This window comes from Martes martes (genome assembly GCF_963455335.1).
Source record: "Martes martes genome assembly, chromosome: 1".
Classification (NCBI taxonomy): Eukaryota; Metazoa; Chordata; class Mammalia; order Carnivora; family Mustelidae; genus Martes; species Martes martes.
This window is the reverse complement of record NC_137888.1, coordinates 173,187,606-173,215,499: the sequence shown is the minus strand read 5'-3', so window position 1 is coordinate 173,215,499 and position 27,894 is coordinate 173,187,606. Positions and strand designations below refer to the sequence as shown.

Sequence of the window (27,894 nt, the reverse complement as noted above, 5' to 3'; positions counted from 1 at the left end):
TGAAAAGATTTCTTTTCCTTTAAAGCACAGTGTTTCATCACCAATTGTATGGCAGGTAAATGTATGGTCTCCAGGGTTTGATCATGATCTGTGGCCCATTTAGTAATATCTTCCCAAGGTTTTTCCTATAGATTACTGACTTTACAATGGCCTCCTGATACATGCCTTTTCAGCATTTCTTCAGAGGATATTTATTCTAGTGTTACTTGAATATATTTGATTTGCCCTCTAGGGTTGCCTGTTTATTAAGAAGACTGGTACAGTGAATTACAACTTGCTAATTTTAATTTTCAGAGGGGAGAAGAAAAGGTACAAAGAAAAGTACAAAATGAAGAATCATGTTTCTTTCTGTCAAAACTGTAATGATCATAAGTCTATCAAATTACAGAATTCTCACACTAGATGAAAAACAGATAATTGTAGATATATCACTGACTAGCTGAGAGCCCTGATCACAAATAACAGACCGATGCAATTTGTATGTTGTTGTTTCATATTTTCATCATCTTGGGCATTTCCTGAGCCTCAGGGGTCAGCGGGTGTATCAAGCAGCAAATTTATTTCATACCCTGATTGTATTTCAGTATTTCAGTCTTGGTGAGTGTATCTCTAAGCTTTCATACTTAGGTGGCTCAACTCCTTTGATTAGAGACCTTTTCTTGAAGTTGCCTTCCAGAGCATCCCTGGCAAGATCCAGCACCCAAAGGTCTTTTGCAGCCAAGACGTTGGGAAATGGTCTTTCATGTGGACAAATACAAGAAAGTTCATGCTAGACCAACAAGTCTTACTGACTGAGTGTGTGAAACAGGAGGGAGCTGTGCTGAACAAGTAGTCATTAAGTACCTAGTATGTATCAGACACTGTTTGGGGCCCCATGCTACAGATTGATAAACACCGAAAAGATTCCTGTGCCAGTGAGCTTTTCTCTTGGGTAGAGGAAGGGATGTAGGGGAGACAATAAATCAAATAGCATATAAGAAAACATAAGGCATAAAGAGGTGACGTGATGGAAAGTGACTGGAGTCAGTGGTGGTCTACTTGAGATAAACCCTCCGAAAAGGCTTGTGTGAGGAGGTGACATTTGAATTGAGTCCTGAGGGATGGGAATGATGAGCCAAAAGATGAGTCAAATGTGTTCCAAATAAAGGGAACAGCAAGTTCAAAGGTCTTAAAAAAGGATTAGCCTTAAAGTACTTTGAAAACAGAAAGCAAAACCTGTTTATTGTGGTTTAAATAAGGAAGGTGGAAAACAACAGGAAATGCGACTAGGTACATAGGCAGGGACCAGATATCAAAGGGCCTTTATAGAATACAGTGAATATTTCATGATTTATTCTAAAATTTACTAGGCCAAATGCTTTTCTGAAATCCTTGTTTCTGTTGGTGTTTTGTAAACATGAAACCAAAGATACAGAATGCAGCTGCCTAACCATTAACACTCCTGAGTCAGGATGATATGCGAAAAGAGATGAGCTCCTGTAGAGAAAAATGCTGGTAATAATAGCTTGTATTTTAGAGTACCTGTCTCCAAAGTAGAACAACATTATTTATGTTGCCATATCACACTAATCCTTGTAACCTTGTGAGTTAGATAGGTTCGGGTTTTTATGGAACACATGGAGAAACTCAAACATTTTAAATTGAGTTGTTCTTTAATTTATTAAGTAACACAAGGGTCTAGATAAAATAGAATATGTTCAAAAAAAAGAATAAAGAGAAAGAAACCAATATGAGGAATAAAAAGAGCTACAGGAGAGTCATACACTTACAGAGCAAAGGGCAACAAAGCACCTTTTATTTTCTCAAAAAGTCAAGGAAATAATAGTAGAGAGGTTAAAAAGTGAAAGTCTCAACTAGTCAACCAGACAATCAGCAAATATGGTTTCATTTTTTAAATTTAATTCTATATAGAACAAGGCTAAGTGTGTATACTTCTGGATTAGGTTAACCTGGGTTATAATTCATTCTCTTCCTTATACTGTATCTTTGATCTTGGGTGTTAACTTTTTCTTTATATAAAATGGGATGAGTAATAATACATTATAGAGTCATTTCAAGGATTAAATGAATGAACACATGGAAAACGAGAAATTGAGTTCTTTATGGAAGCTAGTTAAAACTGGCATTCTATTGTATTGTTGTTGTAGTTGTTTGCTAATAAGTTAGAGTTTACAAAAGTGATTAATTTTCCAAGGAGTCCTCAGAAGCCTCCTTATCACATATGCCATTTTAAGTTCTTGCCTAGGTTTTGTTGCTGGAAAAGAAAAATGTTATCGTAACGTGGTGGAGGAGAAAGAGGAGTATAACTTCCTCTTTTGCAAAATGCAAGATTGCTGACTCCAGGCAAATTTGTCTTTGACAGTCTCTACACACCTTTCCTCACCCTATTTTTTAGGTCATTAATTTTTTCTTGAGTTTTCTCAGCCCTGTTTTATTTCATAGATAACATTTTCTTTTGTTTCTTTTTTGGTTAAAACTCCCAAAGAATCCCTACTGCTCTTATTTACTTATTAAGAGATAGAAATCTGATTGGATTAATTCCTCTTCACTGTAAATGACTACTTTCAAGTTAATGTATTTACAGCCATTTATGGTTTTAAAATATAATTTCTGTAATTCCAAGGTAATCCCTAAATTATAGTTTCCATGTGGCATAACTGAAGAGGGTGAGAAAAACTTCAGACATTTGGTGGGAGAATATTGTGTGGTCTTGTTCAGCACCTGGGAGAGCTCCCATGGGCTCTTCCTTTGTACTTAGAAATAGGTGCTTGAGAATTTTCATAGGGATGTCCATAGTAGCAACATTAGGACTGTGAAAGAACAAGGTCGTAAGCCAGTTCTATGAATGAGTCATTTGTAAATTGAGTACACATTAACTTAGAAATATTAATAAAACTCTTTTTTACCTACACAAAGATCTCCAGGAAAGAGATTTGCTTTACTTTTCAATGTCAGACCGCCACCTAGAATCAGATTTTGATCTCTTACTTTAGACTGCCAACAAATTGGGATATTTAATTTCAGATGTTTAGCGTAGACATATGTTTTCCTTTGTTTTGTTTTATTTAGTTGTTAGAGAAATAAGATAGCTGACACCAATACTTGGAATAAAAGAGGAACTCAAAAAATACTTGCTGAAGATTGGATAAACAAATGGGAATGTTAACAACATAAGGAAAAGCAAGATACTGACAAACATATCTATCAATATTTTACAATCATATATACATATATTTCGATTTCCATTTATATCCATTCTATTTCCATCTGGTCTATAGTGTGAACTTCCAACACTTTAAGTTCGGTAAGTAAATTTATATAATCAGTAAATAATATAATGTTTCATAATTTATTTCTGTTTCAGAAATCATATGTTTGCATCTGTTGTAGAAGATAAACAAATATCAGTTTTTACTATTTTATGAAAATATTTTCCACCTTCTCATTAAAAAGTAACAAACTTTCTCAGACTGTATCATCGTAAGAAAAAGTTCTTAAGAAAAATTTTCTGAATCCATTATATGTGAGTATATCTTAATTGTAAGTCATATAAAAAATACAGTCCATGCAGTGGACAGGATAAGGTAGCCTGCTTACTTCAGCTTCTGTCTAGACTTAAAAACACAATTAAGATTAGCAAAAGAAGATCTGTTTTAAGCCCTATTAGCATTTTTTTGCCATGGTACAATTGACTTGACCACTCTAGTGTTACCTTAACTGGTGGAAGCTTGGACTCACAGGCTTTCCCCCAGTAAGTCACTTTCCGTAGTTTCACTTCGATGGCAAGAAACAATAAAGATAGTGCTAAAATTTATAGCCTACCGACTTTGGATCAGATAGTATGTAAATTCTTCATATGCATGATCTTCTTCTTTAAAGAGCTCTATGAGATAGGGATTATTATCCTAATATTAGAGATGAAGAGACTGATGTTCTGGGAGATTAAATAACTCACCTACCACCATCATACAGCTAGAAAGTAGGAGTACCACATTTGTCCTCGGGTCCTTCTGACTACAAAGCCAGTATGTTAAACCATTATGCAATTTTTCCTCTTGCTATATATTCTCACTGGGAAACCCAGTCAACCATGCCAGTTTCATTAATGGTTTCTTCTTTCTTCCGGAGTAGAAAGAATGTAAAAGATGTGGCTTTGCAATTCCTAAGGTTTTATAAATTTAGACTTGTTTTCAGTAGAAATCTCTAGAATTCAAGAAACCATGCAAATGTGCATCCACAAATGCATACATTCAGGGAACAAATGGCAGAGAGTCAAGACATAATTTTAAATATGCTGCATGATAATCAGTTTTTAAAGTTATGTTCTAAAAATACCTCTTTAAAAAAAATAAATGGTGCAATCATCATTATGGAAATTGTATTCATAACAAATGTATTGCTTGACCATTTTTCCAAGTTGATATTGATTTCCTTATTGATTGCTACTTTCAAAATTGGAGGAAGCTTTAACAAAGGAAACTGGTGATGGAAATTTCTTGTTCTAAGGCCACTCTATAAGAATTAATAGGATCCATGCCTACCAAAACCAGGAAAAAAGTGAATTATTTTTAACTTGTAGTGAATAATACATGTATTAAAAATACATGCATTACTTGCATCATTTACTGTTTCATTCTTCCTCTTTCCTTTTCTACTGCCTCTCTGTAGATTCTTAACAAACGATGATCTATGTTATGATCTCATTAACATTTTCTGGCCATTTTAAAACTAAAGGTCTTATACCCTGGCTGGTCCCACCCTATGAATGTCTTTAGCTCTTCCATGTTCAATGGGTAGTCCCTTAATGATGGCCTAAATAAGTTACTCTTTATTATTTACTGTTACTTCTCAAAACATATCTTAGGCCCTCTTGATTTTTGTTTTCTCTAGAATACATCCAGGTATTTGTTGTAAAGTATCTCTTCCTTTCCTCTAAACATTTAATAACTTTACAGACAGGAAATACGTGGAGATTTTTCCCTCTCACTCTCTGATTTACTCTGCAGCCTGAATTCTAAGTATTCTCATATATTAAGGCTTTTTATTATTTATCACATATTACAGCTTTAAGACCTTTGTATACTTTTACTCCCCCAGGAATTTAACTGCTAAATCATTTCCTCCATGCGTTCAATACACATTCCAAGTACTATAGCATATTTTCTAATCTCATTTAAAAATGAAATGCTGATATTACATTCCACAGCAGAAAAAAGGACAATTGTTTCCACAGAAAAATATGATATGAAAACACATCTGCCACAAAATTGTGCGTCCCTTAGCATATGATTTCTGGAAAAATTTATGTAAAATGCTGATGAATGAAATCAACACCAAAAAGTATAGCCATTTATTTTTTAAAAGTCTATGAATCATGTGTCAGTGAACCATATACAGAGCTGGAAAAACAAGTTGTTTTGAAAAGCCACAATACATGGATATTAATTCCTTGTCATACATATACATCATTTATTCAGCCATATCTTTAGTACCTGACTGCATTGTTCAGCTACCTTACTGACAATGCAACAATCATGCTTCTTAATAGAGTTGTTTCTGATTGTTTTCTCCTTGTTCGATTTCATCCTTTTCACCTAATGTTTAAAATCCCTACATTGAGTGTTCAACCACAAGGAAAAGCAAAGAAATAGAAGATTTGGAATCAAATGCACCTACTCATTGCTTTGTGCATTGAAATGTGGATTTTCTTGCATATTTACTGAAGAGCTTAATATTCATTCAAAGTTTTTTTTTCTCTAAAATTTTGAGTAACTAGTTTGAATGCTCTTTTTCACTGGCTTCACTAAATCAGTGCAGAAGCCATATATTCGGGTGTTTGAGAGCAGTAGCTTTGGAGGGAGACAGATATGAATTTGTATTTTTCTGACCACTTCGTATGAGGGGAAAGAAACATCTCTGAGTTTCACTTCTATCACCTTTGAATTGAGAATTTAAATTATGATGGAATTAAATGAGATCTATATGATAAGTGCTTGGCACATGGTATGACCTTAATGCATTTTGCAGGTAGATGCTATTGTTGCTATTAGAGCAATGGTCGTGGTAATAGAGCATTATCCATAACATATTCTAACTATCTTGTAATGTCTGTTGCTAGCCGTCATTACCTAGTACCAAGGCTTTAAAAATAAAATGACTCTTAGAAAAATAATATATGTGGGAATTTGCTGAGAAAGGCCTGAGCCATGAGTATACAAGCTTCAAATATACCATTCACGTACATAGTTCTTTGATTTCTACAGTTATCATGCTGCTAGTAATTATGATCTGGATGGATAGTTATATCTAAAAAGGCCAGTTTTGGACATGAAATTTTTCCTTAAACATGTGCATAAATATAGTGTCTTTCGTTTAGCATCTGTAGCTCTCTAGAATTCTCTCTAGAATTCATTTACTATTTGGGACACTCTCATAAATAAAATGATTGGGTTATGATTTGCCACTGTATTACAGCATTTTTCAGTGGACAGAACAAACATATACTGAATGCAAAACTTGTAGCATGACAGGCTTTGTGTATGGCCTTGTGTTTTTCAAGTATTATCTTACTTAATTATTGACCATGACTCTTACTTGAAAACAAAACACACTTATTCACATTTATTTATGAGAAAATGAAGACTTGCCCAAGGTCAGCAACACGGCTAATATATGACAGAATTGATTTCAAAGTCAAATCTGTCTAAATGTAGTCTTTTCATTCACTATATAAGTAGGGTTTGCCATGTGGAATTTATTTCAACTAACTACTAAGAAATATGTCTAAATATTTTATCAAATATCAGATTACTGTGATTTATTCTGACTGCCCAATACTTGTAAAATTGCATCAATTCATAAGCTAAAAAGGAAGAAACAGAAATCTAGTTTTCTAAACTCAGAAAGGATGGTTAAAAATCATAGCATGTGTTTCTCATTTTCTTTCTCTTAATGCCCTTTCTCTAGTCATAACAGTGGTGCATTTTGCCTACATAAGACTTGATCTCAAAAAAAAAAAAAAAAAAAGACTTGATCTCTATTATCTATTAGCCCTTAATTTTTCATGCAACTCTGAGGATTGGATGGGATGTTTGTGCAAAAGCTTAGATGACGTATTCTAAGAACCTATATGCAGAAGTGATAATTCGGAGTGATTCACTGTCACTTTTAAGCATAATGGTTTACCATATTAAACCATTTTCCATAATAAAGTTTTTTTTTAAATCTCTCCCTTAATCTCTTCTGAAGAGCCATTTCCTTGAAAGAAAAATATCATATCTGTCTCACCTGGTACTCCTTGGATTAAAAGAATTGTATTACAGCAGCAATGTAATTCAAGCTATAGTACTTTTTTGTATTGTGCTGAATATATACATGTCCTCTAAGTGCCCTGTTTCACATCTTAACTCTGATATAGTTTGGCTTCCTGTGATTAGGTGTTACCTGTCAGTCATGCCCACTATACTCTTGGGTCCCTACAGGGCAGAAGCTATAGAGCATATAATGTCTGTATCCTGAGCTGACAACCAAATGATGTCTAGTGAAATTTTTATAAGTATTTAATTGATGAAAATAATAATGTATGATCTTAAAATTTGCATAATTCCAGAAGTTGGTAATGAAGATATGTGTGTGTCCAAATTTTTGATATCCTGACCTCTCCTTAAAGTTAAGCCTGACTGTAGAAACATCCCATTTTGCAGGAAGGTTGTCAGCTTTCTCCTCCTAGCTTCATCGCTCATTAATGTAGCCTTTAACAAACCTCATGGTGCCTCTCCTTTCTAGCCTGTAAAATGGAGACATTAATGAAAATTAGCTCATACAGTTATTATTAGGATCACTTAAGATAATCATCATAAAATACTTACCAAGGGATGCCTGGGTGGCTCAGTTGGTTAAGTGTCTGCCTTCAGCTCAGGTCATGACCCCATGTTCCTGGGATGGAGCCCCACATCAGGCTCCCTGCTCAGCGGGGAGCCTGCCCCTCCCTCTGCCTCTGCCACTCCCCCTGGTTGTGCTCGCTCTCTCTCTCTCTGTCAAATGAATAAATACAATCTTTTTAAAAAGTTCTAAAAAATATAAAATAATTATAAAATAAAATAAAATACTTAGCAAAATGGCCACCATGAAGGAAATAGTCAGTAAATGTCCATGTTCTCACTGTGCACATTGAGATGGCCTTGCAACCCTGCAGAGTATACTTGGCTTGGAATAATCCTCAAATCCGATAAGAGGTTATTGAATCAAATGTTTTAGACAACAAAAACAAAATGGCACTTAAAATACTTCTTGTTGAGAAGATTTACATTTGGGAGGATGGAAGAAAAAACATTTTTTCAACAGTAATATGTCTGTCACTTTATTATCCATATTTTTTTTTTACATGAACTCACTTTTATTGGCAACTGCTTATTCACGGGCTCAAACTGCGATCTTTGGATTTGTAATGTCTTATCTTTCTAACCAGACTTGACCTCCTTGACAGAGGGGAACTCCCCCCCCCGCAAACAGAACCTTGGATGGTACCTATAAATTTTTGAAAATGTACAAGAACTTTGAGACAATTATGTATATGTGCATATGTATGTTTATACATTGTATATAATGTGTGTGTGTGCATATACAGAGTCATATTCTAGGTACTTATAGAGTGATACATATAATTGCATATAATAAATGGTTTGTGAAGTGAATAGAATTGAGCATCAGATAACATGAATTTATATCCTGATAATGATATTTAATTACAAAAAAGATGTTGATGAAGTCACTTAACATCATTAAACCTTGGTCCCTTCACTGTCCAATAGAACTTTCTTCAGTGATGTGAATATTCTATTTCCAATATAGGAACCGCTAGCTACATGTGGCTGTTGAACACAAAATGTAGCTAATATGGCTGAGAAACTGAAGTGTACATTTTATTTAATTTTGTATGTTTTAAATCTAACTAGTCACGTGTGGCAAGTAGCTCCATTACAGTATAGATACAGAATCAAGGAAGACAGGACAATATCATGTGGAAAGAACCTATACTAAATTTCCTCGGTATGAGTAACACAAAGGCTATTTTTCAGCAAAAGACCATCCTCTTTTGAAACACTTATACTCTCCCACAGTATCTCAGGCCTTTTTAATTTAAACCCTTGTTCTTTTATTTCCCCTAACAGATCTTGAAAACTTTAAAACAAGAACAAGAAGTACTGTGTCTGTCCGTCAAGGTCAGGGGATGGTACTACTGTGTGGCCCACCAGCTCATTCAGGAGGTAAACTATAAATTCACTGAAATGTCTACACTTCACTCACTGCAATTTTTCCTGCTGGATTTCTGCCCCCCTTGGCACTGGCTAAGGGAAAAGTGTCATTTGCAGAGATTCCCAAAGTCCCTCTCTGTCAAGGAAGAATCAGTGCCTCCCATAATTAGGATAGGAAAATGTCAGATTCTGCAAACGTTCTACCCAACTGCTATCTACATGGCACAAGGGGAAAGACACCTGAGTCCAATGAGATCAGAATCCTGTTTCTTGGTAAGGCAATGTAGGTAAAACTATCAGTGTTTTCTCCAACTTTATTGGTTTCAAAGCTGACATTGCTTGATTTCATCTTGTGTTTGGCCTGGGAAAGGATCAGATCCAATCCAGGATCACTTTGTAAAGAGTCATAGTTACTAGATCAGTTAGGAATCCATTTGAATTATTTTTGTTTATTTTTCCAAGTTTTTATTTAAATTCTGGTTTATTAACATACAGTATAACATAAGTTTCAGGTGTAAAATTTAGTGATTCATCACTTACATCAACACCCAGTGTTCATCACAAGTGCCCTCCTTAATATGTAATAAATAAATAAGTAAGGAATTCATTTGACTGCAAATAACTGAAAACCCAGCTAACACAGGCTTCAACAGACTGGATTTTGTGTTGTTTTCACTCACATTTCCAGAGGTATGTAATTTAAAGCTGATACCCCTTCTTGAAGATGTCTTCCAGGATAGGAGCTCTTTCTTGCATCCTTTTCTGAAGTCCTCAGCATGTGGTATGGCTAGGGTACCAAGGTGCCATGCAGATAGGGAGAAACAGGAAGAGTCAAGGACAAAAGTCAAAAGTCCCCGTCTCAATTTGCCTTTGTATTATGAAAGGTTGGCTTTGCCCAAGGACTTTTACCTACATGTCAGTGATCATCCCCAGTGGCAAAAGAGACTGAGAAATCAAGTATTTTATACAGCTCGGTTTGATAGCCCTGAAAAAAAAAATTTTTTTTGTAATAAGGGAGACTATAGAGACATGCTGTATAGGCAACTTGCAGTGTCTGCTAAAAAGACTAACGATGACTGAAAGACAAACCTGACTCCCCATAAAGGGTTCAGTAGCGTGGAGGTTTAATAGATAATGATATTTATTGGGATTCCTCTAAAACTTGAGGTAACAAGATTGATAAACTCTACTCTTGGAGATTCTGGCTAAAGTTGAATTTGCTATCTGCTGTCCTTGCTATTTTACTTTTCTGTTTGGCCTAACACCTGATGAAAAGAAAAAAAAAATATGTTTTAAACTGAGAATGTGAAAACACCCTTTTATTTTTGTCCTGTATTCTGAAGTTGTAACTTTTCCTTTCTGATCTAATGCCCCAGCTAACCTTTACAGCAGGAAATAACAATTAGCAAAATAGCTAAAAGACTTGTACTTCAGCCACGACAAGTATAAAAACAGATGGAAGAGGCAGGTGCCCTTCTGAGTCTAGATCGAAGACATGGAATTATTCAAGGTTCTGGCTTTTGAAGACAGGCAGAGAATCCAGATTAGATTTTGGTAGTTTGTGTTCTGAGAGATGTTTACTCCTTAGGGCTCCCATTTTCCCTTCAAGTTAGTATCAGAAGCATCACATTTGGAGTCCAGGACATGAGTTCGGTCCTGACTCTATTTCAAATCATTATTTGATATTGAGCAAATATTTTCACTCATCTTATCTATAAAATGAGGAGATGAAAGGAAAGCTCTCAGATCCCTTTTAGTTGTATCACTATATGGTGGTGACTCAGTAAAGACTAAACATATTTATCCAGTAGGTTTGCATTATTGAAGTTCTGTCGTTTATATGAAGAAAGCAATTAACTGGACACATATTTCGGTTAAAGTGAAGCTCGCTCAGACTAACTTTTCTCTTCCTATTGTGAAATCAAATCAAAATAAGAATTGAAGGTTTTGCTAATTTTTTCTGCAGTCTGCCTCACAGCATTAAACCTACATAACATGGCAGCAACTCTAAAAATTAATCTTGTAGACATATTAAGAAACAAAGTGCCCCACTACTCCCTGGTATAATGGTATCTTTGGGAAAGGCAAAGCACCTGGAGTGTTGCTGTGCTGCTACACAGTGAGACACCTGAAGACTTGCCCCTTCCCACAGAGAAATATATTAAACATTTTCATAGACATCCCCTGAAATGTGCTTGTCTCTGTTGGCAGCAGTCAGCAGCTCTGAAATCCAGTTTCTTGAGCTGTGCTGACATTCCCGACAGCCCTGATGGTGAAAGACAAGGAAATAAATATTCTCATTATGGGCTTTATTAGAAATTGCGTGCCCAGGAACACTGTGGGCAAGGCAGGCAAGGCAAGGAAATGTGCAAGAAAACAGGATCTTGAAGGGTGTAAGAGAGCATCTCAGACAGCCATCAGTTTTGGGCAGCAGAGTCAATGATTATGTGATGAAATCCCCCCGATTACTCAGAACCTTTCGGTGCAAACTGTGCTGCAGTGATTCTCTCATCGCTTCTCTGGGCTTGTGTCACCTGAAAGCCGGCAGAATCACCATGAGCCACTGGACACACTGAGCATTTTAGACCCAGCATATGGTATCCCAGTTTCAATTGTAACAGATCATGCAGAGGGAAGGAAATGAGTCAGCCTTTTATTGTATCAGTGGGATACTGAGTAATGGTGTGAAATCCATTGTAAAGGATACTGCATGTCCTCTTTCATGAGCTGTGCAGTGTCACACCTTTTTAGGGTAACAGAGAAATGAGCAACAATTAATATATTTTGAAAAGCATTTCAGTCAGCAAGTATACCCAGTACCTTACCAATCACCACATGTAGCATCTTTGTCATCTTTTGGTTAATAGATACGAATTCAATTATGATGTCACTGCATAGATTTTACTATTAAATCTTAACACAAGCACCAAATAATAGAAATCATTGTGATTGGCTCTGGTTGTCCATGGTGTTCCTTCTTATTAGAAATAGAGTTTAGTGAGATCCAGAATTTTCTCCTTCTTTCCATCAACTCCAATGTCATTTGGCACCGGGAATTCATGATGCTTAACCAAGCTCTCATTAAATAGCAATAGAACCAAGGTACTTTGAGATTCTTCCTACCACTGTACTGAAACTGGATTATTCACCAGTGAATTCCCGATGAACTCTTCAAGGAGGATTTTTGTTCTCACCTTCCTTTTCTATGTCACCTGGATCCTTGCTACTCAAAGTGTGGTCCATGGATCAGCAGCATCTGTCCCACCTGGCAGCTTGTTAAAAAGACAGTTTCAGGCTCCACCCAGAGCCTACTGAATAAGAACTGACATTTTAATAAGATCTCCAAGTGATTTATATGCACATTACAGTTTGAGAAGCCCCGAGCTACATCTGTGATTCTCACACACACCTCACTTCTGGCCAGTGATGGACAGGAAGCTGAGGCATAACCAGGGCAACATGTTAAAACCATAGGTATCCAGCCACTTCCCAGGGATATTCTAATTCCACAAATCTATTGTTTTAGAGACTCTAAGGCAGCATCAGATTTAAGATCCACCCACTTTGATCACCTTCTGCAAACGCAGCCCACGTTCACACTGCTCAGATAGAAGTCTTTGATTTCCACATTATCCAAGCAGAAAGGTTGAGCACTTTTGTGTCAAATTCATATTTAAAAGAATTTAAAATAAAATATAGTCACCTCAGGCTTTATCTTTACTTCATGTATTTTTGTGGTTGTTGATAAAGGAGATGAACAGCCAAGAAAAGACTGGCTTTTTCTCAACTATTTATCTTTAAAAGTAGCATTTTATATCTGGCCAGCTTTTACTACAGTATTATTAGTAAAAGTATGGTTTCCTAGAGTATTAAAAAGAAACTACATGATTCTGATTCTAAGATGATCTTCATTGTTAGTGGTTTTATAGAAACCAGCTATAATTGTCATCATTAGATGCTTTTACACAGAACACATTCCCATTAAAGTTGGATTCTGTTCACATGGCATTGAGATGCAGGGACCTTATAACAGAGCATCTGTAGAGTTCTTTATGGTGTTTATAATGTCTTACTTTCCATTATATTATCTCCGATCCTCACAATAATCCTATAAGAAGGAAGGACATGTATTTCACAGATAAGGAAATCGAAGCAAAGAGATTATGTGGGGTCACACACTAATCAATGGCAGGGTCAAGAGTTATCTTTGCCTAGAACGTTACCTTTTTTTTTTTTTTTTTTCCAGTCCCAGAGACAACAGTAGAAACAGGTACTGGATTTTCTATGCCAGGGGTTCTTTAGGCCCCATCCCGGATCAATTAAGTGTGCCTTTCTTGAGAGGGGTCCTGTGGCATCATTTTTAAAAACACTGTACATGATTCTAATATGCAGACAGGGTGGAAAGTGTGCATTTCTGCATTACAAAATCAAGTAGATCTTGTCTGAGTAGAACCTCTCTGTTCGCAAACATCTCCAGGGGCCAGGAAACTTGATTTGATTGGACATATCCCCGAATATTGTAACCCTAAAAGAAGCATGCCTTCCCACAGTGTAGTTATTTCAGCTGGATCATTTTGTATTTACTGTAAGACAGAGGAAAAAGCATGAAACTAGGACACCCACGTTCCAGACCCAGATCTCCTATTAACTTACTATGTGGTCTTAGGCCACTTATGTAACTTCTTGGAACCCTATTTAGGCTCTGTCATTCCACACACACTGTTTCTAGCATCCAGATGTCACCTTCAGGATCAGACTCACCCAGTTTCGTAATGAGTTCAAACCATGCTGACAGGTCTTGGGCCTGGACTGATATTGCTATGCTAAAATGTTTCTCCTCTATGCCCAGAATAATCTTCAAGACATCCGCATTTTGTCAGGCTGACAGCTTTGCCTAACCCGACTCCTGCCTTATTCCTAACCCCTGCCCCATACTGGCTCCCATGCTTACAAGCTCTGTGTACCTTTACACTTTCAGGTGCATCTTTATTTGCTCCAAATACCAATTCATTTTACCGTAGTATAGACACTAAGTTTAGCTCTTGCCCTCATGTCTCACCCAAAGATGCACCCAGATCCAAACCTGGGACCATAACACACTGTGCTGTGGATTTTAAGTATTGCTGACAGGGGTGCCTGGGTGACTCAGTGGGTTAAGCCTTTGTCTTCGGCTCAGGTCATGATCTCAGGGTCCTGGGATCGAGCCCCCCATTGGGCTTTCTGCTCAGCAGGGAGCCTGCTTCCTCCTCTCTCTCTGCCTGCCTCTCTGCCTGCTTGTGATCTCTCTCTCTCTCTCTGTGTGTCAAATAAATAAATAAATAAGTCTTTAAAAAAAAAAAAACAACTACTGCTGACATTTAAGTTTACATATTTTGGGCCCACCCATTATATCACACTTCCTGAAAAACTGACATCAGAATGGATGGATTCTAATTTTATCACCATGTGATTTGGACAACTGGTCATTTTCTTCAAGAAGCAGTCCCTCCGCTTCCAGTTTATTCCCTCTACTTTCTCTCATCCACATTTTACCTTCCTACTCTTTCCCTATATCTTTATTTCCAGCATAAGTCTGAAATCCTCATACAGTACTATGATACCCAAATGAAATTTATTTCTGTTCTGTAAACCCCTCAAATATGTTGTTATAATTTTTTAAAAAGTAATAAATATGGCAGCAATCTGCACAGTTAAAGGCTTCCTAAAATATGTAACAATAAACTTAACCAAGGAGGTGAAAGACCTGTGCTCTAAAAACTGTTAAGACATTGAGGAAAGAAATTGAAGACAACACAAAAAAATGGCAAGATATTCTCATAGATTGGAAGAATTAATATTATTAAAATATCCATACTTTATAAAGCAATCTACAGATTTGGTGCATTCCCTATCAAGATACAAGTAGCATTTTTCACAAAGCTAGAACAAGTAATCCTAAAATGTATGTGGAACCACAAAAGATCCTGAACAGCCAAAGTAATCTTAAGAAAGAATAACAAAGCTAGAGGTATTACAATCCCCAATTTCAAGATACACTACAAAGCTGTGGTAATCAAAACAATGTGGTATGGCACAAAAGTAGACCCATAGATCAGTGGGTTAGTACAGAGACCCCATTATATGGTCAATTAATCTACATTAAAGGAGGCAAGAATATACTAGGGGAAAAGATAGTCTCTTCAATAAGTGTTGGAAAACTGAACAGCTACAGCAAAAGAATGAAACCAGACCACTCTCTTAAACCACACACAAAAATAAACTCAATGGGTTGAAGACTTAAATGTAAGATGTGAAACCATAAAACTTCTAGAAGAAACTACAGGTGGTTCTCTTCTTGATGTTGGCCTTAGCAACATTTTTTCTGAATATGCTCCTCAAGCAAGAGAAACAAAAGCAAAAATAAACTATTGGGACTACATCAAACTAAAAACTTTTGCATTGGGGCACCTGGGAAGCTCAGTAGGTTAAGCATCTGACTCTTGATTTTGGCTCAGGTCATGATCTCAGGGTCGTGAGATCCAGCCCTGTGTAGGACTGCATGCTGGGGTCAGAACCTGCTTGAGAATCTTTTCTCTCCCGCTCCTCCTCCCCACTCCCTCTCTTTAAAAAAAAGAAAAGAAAAGGAAAAAGTACAAACTTCCAACTGTAAAAGGAATAAGTCATAAGAATGAAAAGTACAGCATAGGGTATACAGTCAATAATGTAATAACTTTGTGTGGTGACAGTAACTAAGATTATAATGGGGAGCATTACATAACGTATAGAAATGCCGAATCACTGTGTTTACCTGAAAGTAATATAACATTGTAGGTCAGCTACACTTCAGTAAAAAAAAACATATATTAGGGATCAAACTTGAGTAAACTTTTTAAAAATTTTTATGGAAAATGCATTCTGTTTTATGTCTGACCTAAGAAACTTCATATATTCACTTTAAGTAGACATCTATTACAATTCAATGAGGAAAGGGTAACCTTCAGTAATAGGTTAATCAGTGCCATAGACTACTATGGATTTTTTTGTTTTTGGGTATTTTCTGTTTTCTTTTGTTTTGGGCATTAAACATTCTTTTTTTTTAAAGATTTTATTTATTTATTTGATAGACAGAGATTACAAGTAGAGAAGCAGGCAGAGAGAGAGGAGGAAGCAGACTCCCTGCTGAGCAGAGAGCCCCATGCGGGGCTCGATCCCAGGACCCTGAGACCATGACCCAAGCCAAAGGCAGAGGCTTTAACGCGCTGAGCCACCCAGGCACCCCTAAAGATTATTTTTTTTTAATTTGAGAGAGAGCAAGAGAGGGCAGTGGGGAGAGCCAGCCAGAGGGAGAGGGAAAGAGAGTCTCAAGCAGATTCTGTGCTGAGCACAGAGACCAGTGTGGGGCTCAATCTCAGGACACTTAGATCATGACCTGAGCCGAAACTAAGAGTCGGACACTGAACTGACTGAGCCACTCAGCCGACATTAAACAATCTTAAGGCAATGCTGTTTGTGCTGTTTGATTCTGCCATATTCCTTTGAAATCTGTGAACCTGAACTCCTTCATCTGAAATGTAATAGTCTAATTCCTCCCTTTTTATTTTCCTTCTCGTTTTACCAATCAAAGAAGATTTTAGATATTAGTGATTTAGTCAGTATAGAGTAATGTGAAACAGTTTGGAAGGTGATGCTTTTCTTCATTCATTAAGCCTCCCTTTTTTCTCTCATTGAGCAGAAAAAAGAACCACACTGATCAGGGACTACTTGTTATAAACTGTCCCACACAAATGGTGTGGTGGAGTATTTCATGTCTGGGAGGATAGTCCACTAGGATTATTTGTCTTTATTATACCAAATACAGGCTCCATTTCTCACTGCCATGAGATCATTTAGTTCAAAGAAAGAATCAGCAAAGGAAGCAAAGGGAGGGAATTAGGCCCTGCATGTCTCAAAGAATGACTTGCTTCTCCCACCCTGGATAGGACTGTAAGAAGGAGGGTCAATATTTCTGACGTTAATCATCTCCACAATTAGTTAAGCTTATTCTATGATGCTGCTACATACTTTTTGCCTTTAATTTTTCTATCAGCTCTTTACAAGTTGAATGTTTTATGACCATGTTTTTGTGCCTTGATGTCAATAACTACATACTTAAGAAAAAAAAAAGGTGAGTATATTAAGTAGGAAACATTCCTTAGCTATAGAATAATTTTGAACCTTATGCAGCCAAGCCACCAATTTCTTAAATTAAACTATATAGAGAATTGCTGGTCTGGGTTCTAAGAAGAGTTCCCCAGGAATGTTAGCCATATACTTTCTACCTAATTCTCCTTTTAGTTCCAGTTAGAGAGATGGTGAAGCTGGTTTACAGCTATAGCAAATCCATAGCACTTAGAAATAAACTCAACTACTGAATAAATAGCAAATAATTTTCTTTCTGTGCAGTAGCCTAAAGAAAATCATTTAGTTAAACAAAAGTTATTCCAAAAATAAATTTCAAAAAATTCTTTTTCTATCTCTTCTTTTCCTTCTTTGCTTCGTGTTAATGTTTCTATGTTCATTATTTGGCAGAAACCAAAGCCTTTTAATTAATTAATGATGGCCTTAATTACCCATGTCTCTCCCGACAGTTATTCTGTATTTAATTTAATGATAGGCACTATATAAGAGTATTTGTGGATAGATTTAAATTCAAGTTGGAAATGTTTTTCTTTTTTTTTTTTTTTTTTAACATTAAAAAAAAAAAAATCAAAGAGCTTATCTCCAGGTTTGATCCTTAGAACCGGAGACCCATTGATCAGTCAAAGTCAGGGCCAAATGCATTAACACCAAAAGGAAGTGGCATTTGGGAACTGAGATTTGATCCATAAAGCTGAATGATCTGCAAACTGTGATCATTCCACAAAGCTCAATTTCATGTTGAGCTTTCTCTTTTGGAGTCGTCCTGTCCCAGAAAGCAGTGAAGGATGATATTGTGTTGGAACACAGGTGCTAGTTGGGATGTGAAGAGTCTGAAGATGTGAAAAGTACATTACATATCCAGTAGAGTACTACCAGGGATGTACCAGCCAGAACAGAATAAATGATCAACACCAATCTTTCAACAACATGAACCTGGCTGAGCATTTCATAAATAATCCAGTGGACAATCACTGCAGGATGTATGGGAACCATTCTCCTTTTAATGCCCACTGGAAATATGCCCTATGAATCTCATCTTTTCAGCTGAGAAAGAAACAGGCAGCTCTTTGGATACATTTTCAACAAGGAATTGGTGTTTTGTCAGGTCAGTGCATCATGATGTTACATTGAATTAAGCAGGATAATGGCGCAGTGCATAGAATGAGGAAATGCTGCCTGAGTCCTGAAAATTTAGAAATAGACTCTGGTTGGGAGATCAGAAATTGAAGGCTCCAAAATGTTCCATACTGTCAGGGATCTTGATCCTGTGAGTATTAAAGAAAAAATATGAAGTGAGCCATTTTTTTGCTATATGTATTTTGTAACTCATCCAGTTAGTTTTCAGACATTTGGGAAGACAATAACTTAAGTAGGCCAAATCTAATACCAGAGAAAACTACACATTTGACCAAGTGAACTTCACATCCAAAAGAATAAATTGTAGGATTTTGTATAAAGATAGGCCTATAACTTCTGATGCTGTGTAGTATCAGAATACTGGTTTAAAAGAAAATGATTTAATTAAGTGGCTGTACATTCATCAAGGACAAACAATATGGATGAAAAACTTTTTTTTAACCAGTCATGCTGATTTCCCCTAACTATATTCACTAATGATTTTGTCATTTGAGACATGTAAAATAAATAAAAAATTCCAAATAGAGCAGTAAGAGTTCTACAGGAGACCAACTCTGTCTACATAATGAACTTCAAAAGATATGTCAGATCTTTAATTCAGAAGCTGATTGGGAGAATGTTCATGATCTCTTCTGTAGATACTGGCTGCTAACAAAAGAACTGATAGCTATTCTGTATCGAGCCAGGAACGCTCTTCATATCTCCACGTGTAACACACCCAATTTTTTCACGTCAGATAGTTGCAGGTTAACACATTATCATAATCTTCACTGTCAAAATTAACCCCTGGAAAGGAGTTGTGTTATAACAACACTCCATAGGAATTCATAAATCCATATGGCAGGCACAGCTGGAGAGATAGTTGCAGTTGATAATGTAACATTTCGGAAATACCCAAAGAATCTCTGCTTTGTGAAGTGATTTGGAATCTGTATGCTCTCTCATTCTCTTAAAACAACACATAGACAAGAGAACACCTGGGAAATGCCAAAATAGTTTGGCTGTAGGTGTTTGAGGCCAAGTTCTTATCACTATGCAAACTTTTGCCTTTTGAAAAGATAAACAAGAATTTAAAAATAAAATGTAGCTGACTTAAGTATCATATTTCTTCCATTTGTGGTCCCCACTTACTGTAAAAGCAGGTATGTGTAACACAGCCCTGAAATGAATGCCAGGTATAAGAAAGACATTCCTACACCTTCTTGTCTGTGAGTCTTGCTACCGTTTGAATCTATTCACTCCTTCTGTAAGCCAACATTCCTTATCGATGTACAGTTCCAGGTTATTTCAGTGGAAATGGTTGTGATAAATGGGATTTATAATTGGGTCCTAATGAAGCATGTAAATTAGGATTTCAAGATTGAAGAGAATAGATTGGTTTTAAAAAGTAAAAATATCTAACTTTGGCAGAACCTCTCAGTTCAACCTCTCAGTTGCCAGGCATTGGCATAGATATGGCAGAGAAAACAGTGAGCAAAAACAGAATGGTTCCCCTACCATAAGACTTATAGGGCTGCTGGGGAGTAAAGGGGTAGCCAGTCACACTGGAATGTGTACCTTTGGTTGTGAGGTGGGAGAAGCATAGGATTCAGTGATCTGAATGTGTAAAATACCGGCATACCTCAGAGATATTATGGGTTTGGTTACAAACCAATAAAGTGCAATAAAACAGATATTTCAATAACGTGACTCAAATGATATTTTTTTGTTTCCCAGTGCATATAAAAGTTGTATGTACACTATGCTATAGTCTATTAGGTGTCTAATAACATTGGGTCTAAAAATACTGCACCTGCCGTAATTAAAAATACTTACTGCTATCAAATGCTAAGCATTATCTGAGCTTTCAGTGAGTCATAATCTTTTGACTGGTGGAGGGTCTTGCTTCGGTATTGATGGCCGCTGATTAGGGTGATGGTTGCTAAAGGTTGAGGTGGCTCTGGCAATTTCTTAAAATAAGATAGTGAAGTTTTCTGCATCAACTGACTCGGTTTCACTTGAACACACTTAGAAGCCATTATAGGGTTATTAACCGGCCCAACTTCAGTACTGTTTGTCTCAGGAAATAGGGAGGCCCAGGGAGAGGGAGAGAGACGGGCTGATGCCAGCTGGTGGAGCAGTCAGAGCACACACATTTATGAATTCAGTTCACCATCTTAGATGGGCACAGTTCCTGGCGCCCCAAATTACAATAGTAATATTACAATAGTAACATCAAGAATCTGTGCTCACAGATCACCACACCAAAAGTAATAATCATGTAAAAGCTTAAAGTATTGCAAGAATGACCAAAATGTGACAGAGATATGAAGTGAGCAAATGCTGTTGGAAAAATGGCACCAGCAGACTTGCTTTACACAGGGTGGCCACAAAACTTCAGTCTGTAAAAAAACAGTATCTGCAAAGCACAGTAAAATGAGGCTTGTCTATTGGAAGGATATGATACAGACTAAGAGGAGGAGAGTCAAGGGAAGGAATAGTATTCCAGACCGAGCAACAGCACATATGTCTGCTCTGGGAAGGTTGTCTGGCTATGAAGAAATAGGACATGGTGTAGTGCCTGAGAGTGGTGGGGAGGGTAGTTCAAGTTTAAGGTTAGGATATCGGCAGAGACAACAAGGCTCTGGAGTAGCATTAAAGATTTGGGTGTTTTTCTGAAAGTAAGTTACATATTGAGAAAGTTTTTTGTTTTTTTTTTTTTAAGTGAAATAGATGAATTAGAGTAGAAGGCAGTATTGAAAAATGGACGCTTGGCAGCTAAGGCTGATTTATTATTACCTAGCTTTTTGTGAAAAACAAAGAAGCAGTTCTCATCAGACTAAAAACAGAGGGTAGTCATCAAAAATTTACTTGAAGAATTACCTATAATTATAGCACAACTAGGCCAAATGGAGATATAACCATAGGAGACAGTTTTAATCCATTTGGGCTGCTCTAACAAAATAACTCGGTAACTTAAAAAGAACAGAAATTTATTTCTCCCAGTACTGGAGATGGGAAGTCTGAAATAAGGGTGCCGGCATGTTCAGTGAGAGTTTTCTTCCTGGTTCATTAGAGGTAACATTCTTGTGGTATCCTCATGTGGGGGAAGGGACTAGGGAACTTTGTGGGGTCTCTTTTATATGAACACTTATCCCATTCATGAGGACTCTACTTCATGATCTAATCACTTCCCAAAGGCCCCACCTACTAATACCTTTACCTTTAAGGATAAGATTTCAAAATATAAATTTTGGGGAGACACAACATTAAGACTAGAGTAGAGACTCATGACTAAACAACTAAATTAACAACAAGGAATATGGGAAGGATATCTTTAAAGTCTTCCAACAATAGCCATGTTGTATTTCCTTATCAAATATATTTCAATCTGGACATCTAACTAAAAAGTCTGATGTCAGTCCCCTTATTATGAGAAAACATTTTTTTTCTAAGATATCCAGAGGAAGTAACCTACCATACTTAATAGCACACACATACACACACACACACACACAGTACATTGTCTCCCTCTCCCCAGAATCACCAGTAATCAACAGTTCAGTTCTAACTAATGCTTTATAAAGAAGCTACCATGGTGGGACGCCTGGGTGGCTCAGTTGGTTAAGCGGCTGCCTTCGGCTCAGGTCATGATCCCAGCGTCCTGGGATCGAGTCCCACATCGGGCTCCTTGCTCAGCAGGGAGCCTGCTTCTCCCTCTGCCTCTGCCTGCCTCTCTGTCTGCCTGTGCTCACTCTCTCTGACAAATAAATAAATAAAATCTTTAAAAAAAAAAAAAAAAAAAGAAGCTACCATGGCACATTGGGTGTGGAAAGAGGAAAGGGTTTATACCAGTTCACCGTGAAGGTGATAACTGAAGCAATAGAAAGCGCTGTCTTAGTTCCTTAGAATCTTACTAAATTGATGATAGCCAGACACCAGTCATTTGGAAAGAAAACATGGCTATCAAATTGCTTTAAAAGTTAAGATTTGAGGTGGGGATTCTGAGAGCCTCTGTGGTCAGTTTGAGTGAATAAAGGGATGCACCTATTTTTGGTTGGTGAATCTAAGACCTGGATAAAATCACAACTAATGTTAATAAATAGAGTTAAATTAAAAATCTAGTCCATCGGGGCGCCTGGGTGGCTTAGTGGGTTAAAGCCTCTGCCTTCGGCTCAGGTAGTGATCTCAGGGTCCTGGGATCAAGCCGCGCATTGGGCTCTCTGCTGAGTGGGGAGCCTGCTTTCTCCTCTCTCTCTCTCTGCCTGCCTCTCTGCCTACTTGTGATCTCTCTCTGTCAGATAAATAAATAAAATCTTAAAAAAAAATCTGTTCCATCATGGTGATCTAAGAAAATACTCCGTGATAAAGAGTGGGGGCAAGAGGAAGGAAGAGTCAGCCATGGTCTGAGGATGTAAAACAAAACATAACAAAGATGCAGCTCTGTTGTGCTTTCAGTCAAGACAAAGAAAGCATGCATTCTATGAAACAGAGATGCTAATGTCAAAAAGGATCTGGCTCTGATACAGACTGGCATTTAAAAAGAGTTAACAAAGATGAGAAATGAGCGATTTAAAACCTGCAATGCAGATCCAATAAAAAGCCAATGAGCATTGTAGAAAATTGCATTAGCAATAAGCATGACTAACTAGATAAGCTTTTTTAAGGAACGCAAGAAGGAATGTATAATGATTAGAAAGCTTCACAAATGTGGAAATTTGGGAATAAAGATCCAGTCTATACATAATCAATGTAATTAATAAAGATATTTTATCAACGCATACATACTATTTTATTTACTATCATGGCATACTTAACATTTCATGCCAGCACATCATCCTTTCAATAGTAAAAACATGTTGTACTTTCCCTTCATTAAGAGGGAATCAGAAGTTTTTATGTTATTCTTTATTCTAATAATTAGAGGAAATATAGATCAAGGTAGATATAAAATCAAAATGTGTATCTTCCAAGTTGCTGGAGACAGTTAAATAAACTGTAATCTGTTCATCCGAAGACCAAAGGTAAAGAAGAGCAGAACAGCATGAATAAAAAATTCACATAAAGATGACAGATACAAGAGTATATAGTATATGACAGAAAATACAAAGAGATAAAACTTTCATATGAACATAAGAGCATCAGATGCAGTTAAAAATTTGTTTGATCTAACCAGAACTTGATGGCATTTATTTCAAAATAAAATATCTATTCTAACAAAATAGTCTTTAAAAAGAAAAAATAGTAAGTTTTCTCGCTTAGGACCAAGTATTACTTATATGCAAAAAACATTAAACATTAAGTTGGGAAAAGATACTTTTTATTATTAAGATACACAAACCCTAATGAAGACATTCCAATTATATTATTTTGAACACCATAAAACATAGTGTCAAGATTTATAATGCTAAATATTTGGAAACAAGAAGGAATTATTAAAGCATATTTTTTAATTTAATTTGACAGACCAAGTAAGTAGAAATAAGGATGCAAAAAACTGAATAGTGTAATAATTAAAAATATATACTAGTCTTCCATTACCAATAGGAAATATGTTCTAAGACCCCCAGCAGATGCCTGAAATCATGATTAGGAAATATAGATAGGAACCCTATATATATATTATTTTTTTCCTATACGTATATACCTGTGATAAAGTTTATCATTTAAGCATAGTAAGAGTTTAACAACAATAACAAATAATAAAATAATACAATTATAACAATATACTGTAATAAATGTTAAGTGAATGTAGTCTCTCTCAAAATATCTTATGGTACTGTACTAACCCTTCTTGTGATGTAAATGATAAAATGCCTATGATGACATGAAGTGATATGAGTGACATAGGCATTTTGACATACTGTTAGTTTACTATTAATCTTCCGGCCATATGTCAGAAGGGAGATCATCTCCTTCTGGACCACAGCTGACCACATGTAACTGAAATCATGGAAAGCGAAACTGACCATAAGAGAGAGCTTCTGTATATTTATATACCTTCCTTTCAAGTGCCCATGTAATGCTTCTTATAACTGGCTACATAATAAGCCAAGAAAAAAAATTTCAAATTGTACCCATCAGGCCTAATACTTTCTGCCATTATACACTTAAACTAGAAATTAGCTATAGAAAATTTTATACGACACAATAATCACATTTTAAAAAATAAATCCATGCAAATTTCAAGTCATTTTTTAGTATCTACTGGGTCAAAGCACAAAGAAAAACCATAGTTTATGGATATTTCAGAATTTGGAGAAATGAGAACAAATGCATCCACACTGATAAAGTTTATAAAAAGTGTACTCAGAAGCAAGTTCGTAACTTGAAATTTATTATTAAGAAATTCTGGAACTCTAAATCAATAAACTAAGTGTTCACCTCATGAAGGTTAAAAAGAACACAGAAAAACTTAAGGGAAATAGAAGGAAAGAAGATAAAGGTCAAAATTAGTAAATTGGAAAATAGAAACAGTACACATGAGACATCCGAGAGAAGTTTTGAGAAGGAAAAAAAATACAAGTTTATTTGTCCCCAATTCTAATCATAAAAAAACCAGAAAAATACAAATACACAAAATTGGAAATTAAAAGGAGCATACAATTTTGTATACAAGATTTAAAATCCTAAGAGCAGACTGTCCACAATCCTGTGATCATTTGAACATCTACATGAAATGAAAAATCTGCTGAGATCATATTGATAACAAAACTGAATCAAGAAAATATAGAAAATCTAAATAGACCATTTATCATGGGAAGAATTGAAAGTTGACAAGAATCATTTTTTCCCAACTGTTCTGAGCCATAAATTTTATAAGAAATGTGTTTTTTTTCAAATTTTTAAAATAATTCCCTTACCAAACAATTTGTGTAGGAGCAAAGACAGGATGAAAAGCTACCAGTTCATTTAATGAAATGGGTATAATCCTGGCACCAGAACCCAACAAAGACAATGAAAGGGGAAGCAACCTCACCTATGAATGTTAGTAATGCTTATATACTGGATGATATATGTCAGGTGCAATTTTAAATTCTTTACACATATTAACATTTAATTCTCACAACAACCATATAAGTGCTATATATTCCCATTTTATAAATGACAAAACTACTGAGACATGTTAAAGTAAATATGACATTCTTCAATCATTTATGAACAACCATTTTTGGATATGTTTACAATACAAAGAAAAGTCTTAAAAATACAGAGAACTCCATAAAGAGTATTTGTGTCAGTCTTTCCCATATTCTGGATTAAAAATACAAAAACACAGTTTTCAAATAAGAAAATAATGAAAAGTAGAAAGATACTCTTCTGACCAGCTAAACATTATTTCCTCTTTCCCAAAGAGAGTGAGAGACATATAAGAAAGAAACAGTGTTGATAAATTTTAAGCTGAATGATACAAGAAGGTTCATTATGCCATTGTATCTGCTTTTGTAATTTGTGTATGTTTGAAAATTTCTGTAAAAAAATTTAAAATTCAAGTGTATGTTGGCTTTGATAAACTCCAAAGTTGGTTCTAGCTTAGATTTTGTATTGTTCTCCATTGTTAATTATCTTTCTCCAAAAAATAAATAAATAAATAAAACCATTTTTCTATCATACTTTATGGGAGTAAGACGTTTGCATCATCTGGAGGAGTTTCTACAATGCATGAACATATGGGTATCTTGCCAATCATATAGCTATTTTATTATTCTCCATGTGAAAATCGATCTAGAGATTCAAGTTAAAATAGCTGCCCTTACTACCCTGCTTTGTGAGATGCATATCACTAAAAATGCCTGGATTGGCAATAATCCGATTTGCTCCTGCCTAGAGCTGTTCTGAGTCTCTAGTGGCAGGCCCTTGCTGTGTTACTGGGGCAAGTGTGCAGTGATGTGCATTAAATCTGCACTCAGCAATGCTCAGATGATGACTTTCTGCAGGGAATGAAGAAAATATACATATAAACACCCCATTCCCAAATGGCACTGTAGCCTAGTTAAGAGAATTGCTTGCGGGGGAGTACATTATGCTAAGAGGACTAGTTCATTTTCAGGTTAGAAAACTTTAAATTCAAGTTGACATAGCTTCTATTTTCATTTCCATACTTATCTCAGCTGGGGAAATGTGGCGTTTGTCACTAAAAATCAACCACTGAAATACAGGGAAAGGACGGGGAAAGTCAGTGGTCCGAAGCCTGAAAGTGGCTGTGATCTGAAACAGGTCATATTTTATTTGGTAGCAAATACCATACCAGATTTGCTTTCCACTGGTACACCTTCTCCTTTTGTTTTCAACAAAATCCCATGTACCCAGCAGCAATCTCTAATAGCAAAATATGCAATTAACTTAAGTTACCTTGTAATAGACCAGCATTCCAGACAGCTCGTAAACAATTAAGAATCAAGTCTGAATTAAATTCACAGGTTCAGGGCTAAGTATGTTAGAGTAACACAGAATATGTCCGAGTTCTGACAATGAGCAGCTTCGTTCAACAAACCACATGTAAGGGGCTTCCCTGTTAAGCCACACGTGTCCTCTGTTTTAATGTCAGGGTAGATCCATAAAGCTTAAAGTACAAAAGCTTTCACGTGGCCACACTGAAGTTTTCAGAATGAGAATGAATGGGCTCATTAAAAGATAGAACTGGGAGAATTGAAATTAATCCTCCATAATCCTAGCTTTAAAAATGCACATCTCTGTTGTGTACAGGTATCTTTAAAATGAGTTACAAGTATGCGAACAGGCTCCTCTGGACACCCTTTTACATTCAGCCCCATCATATCCCTTTTCCAATAGAACCTGGGAAACAATCCAGGATTAATTAATTGAAGAGTCTGTTTGCTTTTATATACACTGAGTATAAGAAATAGCAAAGTTTTCAGAGTTTCTGTTGACTGATCGAATATAGTTGCCATTCATATCCTATGCCTTTAAAAAAAAAAAAAAAACCATGAAGAATTCGGGGTGTTGACCCTGGGATGTGTAATTTATGCATGGCTCTTGTAAGCTGTTACCTCTTAATCACTCAGGAGTCCCAGCTCTTCAAGCAGACTAATGATCCCCTGCTGACTATCAGCTCTGCTTGCGGTTCTGCCTTCAACACATCTGTCAGCACCACTTCCCAAGGGGACTCAATGAAAGTTGGAAAGTCTGACATCCGTACATTAACTACCCTGTGACTTTCTCCATTAATAATGGACTGTCCTGCCGTAAGCTGTGAGATTCCTCCCCAACACCGACTGCTTTTCCTTTTATGTGCCACTATGCCTGTCATCAGAGAAATAGCCAGAGAAAAGACATCTGGCATCTGTAACTCATAGGGGGTTCATAAAAACTAAAGCAGGTAGATTGTTCTCTCAAATGAAGTTCC

At 36.3% G+C, this 27,894-nt stretch overlaps 1 protein-coding gene across 5 annotated transcripts in view; it reads left to right on the top strand.

The window, feature by feature from the left end:
• CNTN4 (contactin 4) overlaps positions 1–27,894 on the top strand; it is a gene marked incomplete at both ends in the record, with an annotated part of 476,925 nt that overhangs the window by 245,025 nt on the left and 204,006 nt on the right. For all 5 annotated transcript variants that reach the window (XM_080826267.1, XM_080826265.1, XM_080826266.1 and 2 more), the window contains one exon: positions 9,171–9,266. In XM_080826267.1, the coding sequence (XP_080682393.1) occupies positions 9,171–9,266 (96 nt within the window). The remainder of the gene's footprint in view (positions 1–9,170; positions 9,267–27,894) is intronic.